The sequence below is a fragment of the Nothobranchius furzeri genome, chromosome 6, assembly GCF_043380555.1.
Source record: "Nothobranchius furzeri strain GRZ-AD chromosome 6, NfurGRZ-RIMD1, whole genome shotgun sequence".
Lineage (NCBI taxonomy): Eukaryota > Metazoa > Chordata > Actinopteri > Cyprinodontiformes > Nothobranchiidae > Nothobranchius > Nothobranchius furzeri.
In genome coordinates, this window is record NC_091746.1 from 65,019,016 (window position 1) to 65,029,015 (window position 10,000).

Sequence of the window (10,000 nt, forward strand, 5' to 3'; positions counted from 1 at the left end):
CACTTCCTGTTTACTGTAGGTTAAATCTTTTCTCACGGGCCAACAACAAAATAAAAATATCATTTTATCTTAAATGAAAATGCAATATCTCACCTGTTAACTTTCACATTTTGGAGCAGAAGAAGAGCATAAAACCAACATATTTAAAGCTCAGTTTGCTCCACTGGTTTACTGTGATGCTCACCTGTTCCAGCCAGATACCTGCATCATGGGGTTGATCTGAGCTGAGGAGGAGACTCCTGTTGTTTTGTTCATCTTCATCATAATAACGACAACATTAGATGACAAAAGGTGCTCACATAGGTTTGTGCTGGTGAACATGGAGAGCATCTGAGCAGCTTGACCATGTTGTTGTGTGGCGGGGAGGAAAAATAACAACTACAACAGCCACAGAGTCATGCTGATTTGAGCGTGTCGCTGTTCGCTGGAGTTATTTCAGCTCTGTGTGGAAGTTAGTTGGAAAACTTTCTCTTTCAGTCGTGAACACATTACTGAGCGGTTAAAATCTCCGTTTCTGGGCTTCAACGTCGGCAAATAGCTAAGTAAACTCGGCGCTGAGTGAGAGGAGTGTTTAGTTTGTCCGAGACAGCGGCGCTGCAGACACCGGCAGCAGACGCTGGAAAAAACACAAAGGAGGGGGCGCTTCGGTTCCGCGCTAACGCCGCAAAGCATCATGGGAGTTGTAGTCTTTGTGGTAAAATCGGCCAGCGGGTCAGTTTTAATATATTTTTGATATTTATCTCGCGGGCCACATAAAAATGCTCTGCGGGCCTTGTGTCTGACACATGTTAGGAGATAATTTTGGGTCACTGCTGTAAAAAAAAGTGAGGTGCGAACCGAAAAGCTTCTGCTGATCACAATTCAACAACAGATTATGAAAGAACGGATAAAGCTCGAAATGCGCGGATTCTTCCTGATGTAAGAGGTGAGTCTCCGCTTAGTTTTGGATGTTTTGGCGTCGACATCATCCTAGTGTGCAACGTTCTGTGACTCTTAAAAAATAACAGTAAAAATGGTGAGAAACTCTTGACAGCGAAGGCCTTTACCGATCAGGAAACAGCTGGCAGCGAATGAGTTAACTGAAGCATCGTTCTACATTTCCTTTGCCGCTAAACCACAACTCACTGTCGAAGTAGCTGGTGTCGTCTTCAGACTCCAGCTGAGGGATGAACTCTGCCTTCTGCCTCAGCAGGCCGTTCCAGTCCAGGTTGTGGAAAAACTGATGCTGTTTGACTTCAGCAGCTCCACCTGCCGGCGGAGTAAAGTCAGATTCATGTATCAGATATAAAGAACACACGTTCACTGATGAGGATTTGCTTCAGCAGCATTTCCTTTTTCTTCCTTCTCTGGCGTCAGGCCAAAAGGAGAAAATGATCACAAGTTGTGTAGGAGAACACCCTGCATGTGACCTTGACAGAAATAGCGACAGCCATTCAGGAATGGCAGCATAGAATAACAAGAAGGTCCAGCTGTCCTCACATTGATCAGACCGTTTCAGGGTGAAAAAAGCTTTCAGCGTCAGGTTCACACAGGGGCTGATCGCCCATGCAATTACATTCATAAACTACAGGGTAATAATAGAAATTGATCAAATGTAGGAGGTCAGTAAACCACAGAATAAGCTGCTCTGCTGAGGGATGAGAACGGCTGAGGTGGCCCCCTTTTACAGTTCTCAGAAGCTCTCTGGCTGCTCCAGTTTCTTCTTTATGTTCTCACCTGTTCCCAGCCTTTCCAGAGGATTCTGTCTCAGCAGCAGCGTGATGAGCTCCTGAGCATCGGGAGGGGGGGCATCCTCTCCTTCTGGCCAGTTGATCTCATCTGGAAACAGTCATTTTAAAAATCAAAACACTGCTTTTGTTTCTCTAAAGAGGAAAACTTCAGACATCACTCGAAAATAAATATACAAGTTTTTGTGTGAGCAGCTGCTGGGGGGTTCAAACAGTAGAGCTGAGGAAAATAATCAAATAATCGATGCATCGCGATGCAGACATAAACGATTCTGCATCGTAGAAGAGTACGCCATAATCGATTATAGTGGAATGTAGTTTTGTTTTTTTAACGGCGGCACCAGCACAGCATCCAAATCTGTCAGAGTGAGCGTCCTCCACATTTACCAAGTGGTTCCGCCTTAATGTGGTACTGCAGGGCTGAGCGCTAGAGTTGTAACCTGAGACCGAACCGGAACCGAATCAGCCCGACCGGTTCTGTTGGATTTGGGCCGTGAATTATGTTAATTGAGCGGGTTGTCACGCGGCGCGCTTTGCTCGCTCGCACAGCAACAGAGAGAGAGAGAGAGAGAGACAGAGAGAGAGAGAGACAGAGAGACAGAGAGAGAGACAGAGAGACAGAGAGAGAGACAGAGACAGAGAGAGAGAGAGAGACAGAGAGAGAGAGACAGAGAGACAGAGAGAGAGAGACAGAGACAGAGAGAGACAGAGAGAGACAGAGAGACAGAGAGAGACAGAGAGACAGAGAGAGAGAGAGACAGAGAGACAGAGAGAGAGAGAGAGAGAGAGAGACAGAGAGAGACAGAGAGAGAGAGAGAGAGAGAGAGAGAGAGAGAGAGAGAGAGAGAGAGAGAGAGAGAGAGAGAGGGGGGAGGTAATGTGGCGCAATCGTGGCAATTTTATAAAAGATTAGGTGATGGCGACATAAAGGGGGTATGGGGGCGGTCTCTGCGCTGCCGCAGACTTCCGTTTATCTTGGACATGACTTGCTTTTTATTGCGATTGAAGCCGTTATCGTTACATTTTTTTTAACAAGCAGCTCCTAAAGGTGTCTGTCCCCATCAGTCCCTGTGCAGTCTCTGGTGATCTGAGCTTCAGCTCTAACAGAGAGGCTCGTGGAGCGCTGCGGCGCTCCAGTTTGCCATCTCAGCTGATTTTGTTCAAAAAGCAAACCTTATTGCCAGCAATAACTCTCCACGTCATCATGACATCTGCCGCTGTTGCACCAGGGCGCATACGACAGGTCATCACCGCAATATTACTACCAAGAGAGGCGGAACGAATGCCTTAAAATTCGCACAACGCCACGCCGGCATGGCGCGTTTGTAGACATACCATTGCGGTAATATTACGCCGATTTGCCGGCATGGTGTGTCTTATAAAAGAGGCCGAAAATATGCCGTTTGTCAATAGGGGTGTTAAACCCTGAATCTTGGTCCAAGTCGAGGGCCAATCATGATCCATACGTGTATTAAAAATACAAATTTAACCTTTTTTTTTTTTACAAAATTGTCTAAATATGAATTCTGAGATTGCATTCACGTTTTCCCCAGAATTATTTTTAAAACTCTGGACAAATAAAAGTGACAAAAAAAAAGACAATAATATTAAAACGTCTTCTTCTCAATCGGTGGTTAAATAATTATTATTGATGAACATATTTTACCACAGGCCATCAAATATTTAAAAAAGAAAAGCCCAGAAGCCAAAATCCAAACTATCCGTGTGACTAAACGGTCGCTCCAAACGTCTTTTTAAAGTTGTGAGAGCTGCTTTCAGAACTCCCCAGCAGTAAACCTGAGTGTGTGTTACCACCGAGCGCGAGGACAGGTAAGGAGAACATTTACATGAGCTCTGATTCTCAGACAGCCTCACGTTTGAGCCCAGAATATGAGTTCAAAGCCCTCCCTGTGTCGTGCTGATTGTCAGTTCTAAGCAGTAAGCCCCATTCACCCCCTCCTCCATGTTAATCAAATCTGGACTCAGACTATGAATATGGATGTGCGTCCCGAGGCCACAGCGGCACGTATTCAGTGCGTTTCCAAGCCCCGCTAATTAACAGTTGCTCTCAGAGCCTTGGTGTGCTTTGATTGAGAGCAAACCAAATCCATTATGGCGTACCACTCATTTCCATGTCACGCATGGAGGCCGTTAGCCGACAGCTCCACGTATACCAACAATGAATCAGCTGCTGACACGATGAAGCCTCCAGTTTTCCAGAGTCTCTCTGCGCTGTCACCATAAAACAACAGAGCAACAGCAAAACATCAACCCAAAATTTAGACTTCACTTTGTGGTCCTGATGCGAGCTAAAGCCAGCCGAGTAGCTGCCATCTGTCTCTCCAACAGCCCCCTGGGAAACCTCAATCCCTCAGTAAACCGACGAATCCATTTGGTCACTATAGAAATGGTTCATTCACGTCTCATTTGGAATATGCGAACATCAACCGGGTCTGGGACATTCTCTCGACGCTTCGATGGCATCAAAACAACAGATGCTGAGAGAACTTCAGCCAAACCACTTCTAGCATCAAAAACATGACCAGTAAGATTTTCTATGTGGCATACCGACCTGTAATTTGTTTATATCTTATAAATGTCACAAAATACGAAAGCTGAGAGATTTATGAATGCTTTTAGAACAGAAACATTTGTTTAAAAGTCTAAAGCTGCTCTGAATCCTCCATCCTTCAGTAGAACGAGCAGCAGCTAGTTTTGGCAGCGCTACGACCGTTGCTCAGAGGCTAAACTCGAGCACAGAGGTACTTAGAGACATAAACCCGACACCAGCATGCAAATACGGTCAAACCAACAAGAGTTTAGCGGATGAGCGCGGAGTGCGTGGAAACTACTGGACCACAGCTTTTTGATGCTGGCGGTGTTAATTCATTATAGAAGAAAATTCATCAAAGCTCCTGTCAGTTGTCTTAGACTGAATTATGGGTGCAGCGGATCATCATTTAAAGCCACTGTGTCTGCTAGAGAAAAATATTAATTTGCACCCCTGCTTACCACTTATGACCTGTCCGAACAGCTCCTCTGGTGTGTCTCCAAAGAAAGGCACACATCCCACCAGGAACTCGTAGAGGATGATACCCATGGCCCACCAGTCCACCGGCTTCCCGTGGCCTTGTCTCAGGATCACCTCAGGAGCGATGTACTCCGGGGTTCCGCAAACCTACGCATAAATAAGCAGACAGAATACACCCAGGCTCTGAGTTCTGTGGAAAACAAGTCTTCACACTGCACAGAGACATTTACCTGCTTATCAGAAAACTCCCTGGCATCTTTCTCTATGTGTCCCTCATAAAGGTTAGTGGTCATGTTCATCAGTCCGACTTTAGACAGACCAAAATCCGTCAGCTTGATGTGTCCCATGGAGGTCACCAGCAGGCTGAGAAGAGGACCAACAGTTAGACCGACGACAGCAGCAGAACTACTACAGAATCTGCGGTCATGATGAAAGATTCTAGCTCACTTGTCAGGTTTCAGATCCCTGTGAACGACGCCGTAGTTGTGAAGATACTCCAGAGCTAGAACGGTCTCCGCAAAATACATCCTCGCCATGTCCACGGGCAGTGGACCCATGTTCTTTAAAAGGGTGGCGCAGTCTCCTCCTGGAAAAAAAAAATCAATGAAGCGGCATTAATGATGTGCTTCAGGGAGAACAAGGAAGGCGTTGTCCAGACGGCTCAAACGAACACGGCCTGACCTTCAACGTACTCCATCACCATGCACAGGTGCCGGCGCGTCTCAAAGGAGCAGTACATGGACACCACAAATGGGTTCTCAGCAAACGTCAGGATGTCCCTCTCCACGAAGGCCTGCTGGATCTGATTCCTCAGCATCAGGTTCTGTTTGTTGATCTTCTTCATAGCAAACCGCTGCTTGGTTTCCTTGTGTCGAACTAAGTAAACAGCTCTGTGAAACAAACGGTCTGCTTAGTCAGCTGGGACAACCAAAGAGCAGCTTCTTTTTAGTTTGGGCTGTTATAATCTGTTCAAAAATCCTTTATGATGATGCAACCTTCATTGTTCTACCACGCTCTTACCCATAGGCTCCATTACTGATGAGTTTTATCATCTCAAAGTCTAATTCACAGGGTTTCCTCCGGGATCGCAAGGCCGTGCTGAGGCTCTGAGACTGAGGAGCACACAAATACTTCACAAATCTGTATTATATACAGTCATGATTAATAAAACACGCATCTGGGAACTTACCGAGTCATCTGTTTCTGGGGTTTCTGCAATCCCACTGTCAGAACTTTTTAATCGAGCTATTTCTATTCATGTAAGACAAGAAAAAGACAAAGACCAGATGCAGATGGTTACTGAAGGTCTAGAATAGCTAAATGCGAGATCTGCAGATACGTCTGTGCAGCTTTTTAAAAACAAGACGCTGCTAAATCAGCAGGTTTAACCAAAACAAAAACACCAGACTCTGCTGGACGATTAGCTTCGAGCTGCTGACGCCGCCATAACCTGAAGCGAGATTAAATGGAGTGAGAATCCTCATTTGCATGCCTCACACATTCATTCTGAAAATCACCACTCCAGAGCACGCACTCGTTAGAAGCAACCTTAGAAGCATCTTGTACGTTTCGTTTGTGTACAATGTTGACGTCCATGTGTTTTCTCCCAGGAGAACTTGTAAACACATTTTTAGTGCTATTTAACATCTGTCCCTCTTCAGAGGTCTGCTGGAGGCACAAAGACAAAATGAGAAAAGTCTGGAGGGGCTGCGTGACGGGAGACAGCCTGTGTGGACGCGTCTGTGGGGAGGCTATTTACTTCTAATGAGTCATAATGAATGTTGCTGGTTGCTGATTCTAGAGGTGTGTGTGTGTGTGTGTGTGTGTGTGCGTGCGTGCGTGCGTGTGTGTGTGTGTGTGTGTGTCATTAGAAACCCGGTCTGTTCATGGGACTTCAGCCTTTTGGGGTTTGCTATAACTCAACTCAGCAGCATAAGAGAACAAAGGAAGTCAAGAAAATTATCTGAAACATTTTTCTAGCTTCATTTTAGCAGCAGTGATGAAGATGATGATGAGCATTTCTCGTACCTTCCAGGGGATCCCGGGTGAGTCCAAGCTGGCTGATGATGTAACGCGGGATGTCTGATTTGATGCCCTGACCCTCTTTAGCGTGTCCTTCAGCCGCCTCCAGAAGGTGGTAGAACTCCTCTGGGTCAAATTCCTGGAAACAAAGAGACCCACTTTAGGATTTGGTACCAAGCTTTACAGCAAAGAAAGAAACCAACATCAGGTTCCAACTCCGCCAGCTTATCGCACAAAGAGGAAAACAATGTTGAGCTCTCCAGGTCTGCTTTGCTCTTAAAGGGGACATATTATGATTTGTTGCCAAGTTCAAATATTTTCTGTGGTCGATACAAATCATGAATATTCTTCATAAATTCCCTCTCACAGAGCGATCGCAACATTTTCAGTACCTTCCAGAATGAGCCATTTGAGGGCTCTATATTAATTGCAAATGAGCTGTAGCTGGCCACGCCCACCCATCGCCCGATTGGCTGCTATGAGACAAAGAGTTTGGAAGTTGGGAGGGGCTTGGGGTAGAGCAGTTGTATCTCCAGCCTGAAGGGGTGGCGGTATATGCTTGTGTGCGTGTGTGCGTGTGTGTGTGTGTGTATGTGTGTGTGTGTGTGGGGGGGGGGGGGGGGGGTTCTATGCTAAATTCTCTCACTGTGACATCACAATAAGAGTTTTTGAAACATCTTTTTTAAGCACATAACTCCTAAAAACAAACTTTGAGAAAACAGACAGTTTTATTCATGTTTGGAGTTTTTACAGAAGCAGAAAAGACTCATAAGGGGAGTTTTGCATAATTTCTTCCCTTTAAAAAACAGATTAAATAGTCAAGATATTAACTAAGAATAGTTACTGAAAAAAATCTGTTAATAAAAAAAGAACTAAATAATTAAAAGAACGGACCTGACCGCTGGACTAAAGCTGAAAGCCGTTTCTGACATATTACCTTTTTGATGCAGGTGGGCTACCGTAGCTGCTGTAGCGGAATGTTTTCACACACTGGGTCCTTAAATTTCTTGTTTATGTATTTGAACTATATTGTGAAGCCATGCAAAGTTATGAATGATCAAACCCCTAATAATACTCCTTTCTTTAGCAAAGTTTACGGAAATGTAAAATAAGATTTAAAGTATGGGGAGTTTAACTCACAACCTGGGATTCAGATGTGCGTCGGTGTTATGAAACCTACCAGACACTCCAGTAGCCGGGCAGGCCGAGCGATCACGATGAGGAGCTTCTTCACCAGCACTCGGATGAAGTTCACCTCCTCACTTTCAGACCTCTCTGTAGACTGAACAAGGAATCAGAGAGACAGGAGAGGACCTCAGCCACGTTCAACCATTGCATCAACGATGAGAGAGAGAATGAGCACTTCAGAACGTTCCTGAGAAGTCTCCTCTAAAATGCGTTTCAGAGAGAGGCTCTCACCTCTTGAACGAGCCGCTCCAGCTTGTCGGTGAATTCGCAGAAGTAACTGCAGGTGATGAGACCCAGGCGGCTCTTCTCCAGACAGTCCCGGGCCAGTTCGATGATCTGGTGGTGGACAAAGCCGAGCACCCCGTCGGCAAAGGGGAGGACGCTCTCTGGAGAGCTGCTGCGGATGATTTCCTGGATCTTCTCCTCCATCTGAGCGGTGGCCTGCAATAAGGAGTTCATGGTAGAACACAGGACTGTCACAGGCCAGCAGCAGCAGAGCTAGCTCACTCCTCGGTGGTTCTTACTCTGGGAAAGCGCTCCTTGTAGACGTGATTCATCATGATGATTTCATTATCAAAACACAAAGGAGATCTTCCAGGACTGAGAAAGAAAATATAAAAATCACAAATAAAAGCCATGAACTCTGCCGATTATTTAATGGGACCACTTAGAGGGGTTTGTTTACCTGAGACTGCGTGAGCGGGGTCGCATGGCCGTCGCTCTGCGGCATTCGTCCCCAGAGATGCTCTCGGTGCAGAAGTGCTTGGAGAGGAAGTGCAGTTCGTCGGGCGTAGGCTGGAAGGGCAGCTGGTGCAGCTTCTCCTGTGATGAACAGGATGACTGGAAATGAAACAAATATACATTCAACATGAAAAGGAAAAAAAAAAGTTTTTATGCATGATTTAAAAAAAAGGAACATGTAAAAAAACAAATGCTGCCTTTTGCCCAGTGTATTTTTATTTTTTTTTTTGCTGTAAATATAGCTTTAAATGTTTTTTTATTATTATTTTGGGCTCCTCTTGGTGCAGTGAAGGAGCTCGTGGTCATCTTTACAAAATAAAACCATCAAATCTCATCTCTGAAATGATGTCTGTACCAACCATCATTCAGTTTAAGTTTATTTAAACTTAATTTACCTACATTAGATGAATCTGTCTCTGTATTCTATTAAACCCTGACATAAGGTTGTGTCTGAGTTTTGTAACACAACCTGACCTTTATAGATCCGACAGGATGAATCATGCTGGTTTTACACACGTCTGTTCAACACCTATTAAACTATTTTTCTTCTAGAATTCTTGCAAAGAGATCACAACTTAATCTAAACTTTACTAGACCCATGAAGCAGTGATCCCCAACTCCCTTCACCGGTATCCAGCATGTTTTAGTGGTTTCCCTAATCCAACACACCTGATGCAGGCTCTGCAGATGCCTGTTAATCACCTGCTGATTAAAGTCTGGGGTGCTGAAGCAGGGAAAACAGTAAAAAGCGCCGAATACCGGCCCTTGGAGAAGGAGATGGGGGTCCCTGCCATAAAGTTGCATCAGGAACAGAAAGTGGTTTTTGAAAAGGAGATGAATATGAACTATATTTTAATCAAATATCGTTTGAATAAATGCGGCAGGAGTTCCAAAAATAAAATGCCAAAATGCTATTTTGTGTGTATAAATGTGAAATAATGATTTAAATGAAAAAAAAAAATCTGCTACACACCGGAGAGACAAAAGTCCTCAATTCTGGAAATCTAAGCGGGGATCTAAATGGCCCCCAGGACAGAACGTTGTGTAACGGACAACATTTAGCACTAACACGCGTGTTTTCAGTTAGGATGCTGATGTTTTCTCAGAGGGAGGTGCTTACAGAGACGGTGGAGCTGGGTGTGTTGGTTCCATATCCAGAAGAAGGGAGAGAAGCCAACGACCATCGACGGCCATCAGTCCTGTCACAAAAAACACACAGACCAATGACCCGACGAATCAGACAGAAAACTCTAATGTGCCATTCCCATCTGTACCGGGTCGGCCGAAGCCG

The 10,000-nt window shown here is 45.1% G+C and overlaps 2 protein-coding genes across 12 annotated transcripts in view; one reads left to right on the forward strand and one right to left on the reverse strand.

The window, feature by feature from the left end:
- Positions 1–10,000, forward strand: part of LOC139070353 (uncharacterized) — a 275,750-nt gene that overhangs the window by 160,270 nt on the left and 105,480 nt on the right. The window lies entirely within an intron of this gene.
- Positions 1–10,000, reverse strand: part of mast4 (microtubule associated serine/threonine kinase family member 4) — a 143,746-nt gene that overhangs the window by 17,369 nt on the left and 116,377 nt on the right. For 9 of the 11 annotated variants that reach the window (XM_070552446.1, XM_070552445.1, XM_070552443.1 and 6 more), the window contains 14 exons: positions 9,830–9,908; positions 8,654–8,808; positions 8,493–8,568; positions 8,200–8,409; positions 7,961–8,062; positions 6,787–6,919; positions 5,948–6,009; positions 5,779–5,870; positions 5,440–5,648; positions 5,206–5,344; positions 4,989–5,121; positions 4,740–4,905; positions 1,717–1,818; positions 1,126–1,248 (listed from right to left, as the gene is read on the reverse strand). In XM_070552446.1, the coding sequence (XP_070408547.1) occupies positions 1,126–1,248; positions 1,717–1,818; positions 4,740–4,905; positions 4,989–5,121; positions 5,206–5,344; positions 5,440–5,648; positions 5,779–5,870; positions 5,948–6,009; positions 6,787–6,919; positions 7,961–8,062; positions 8,200–8,409; positions 8,493–8,568; positions 8,654–8,808; positions 9,830–9,908 (1,781 nt within the window). The remainder of the gene's footprint in view (positions 1–1,125; positions 1,249–1,716; positions 1,819–4,739; positions 4,906–4,988; positions 5,122–5,205; positions 5,345–5,439; positions 5,649–5,778; positions 5,871–5,947; positions 6,010–6,786; positions 6,920–7,960; positions 8,063–8,199; positions 8,410–8,492; positions 8,569–8,653; positions 8,809–9,829; positions 9,909–10,000) is intronic. The other 2 variants (XM_070552444.1, XM_070552442.1) reach the window with 1 other exon arrangement.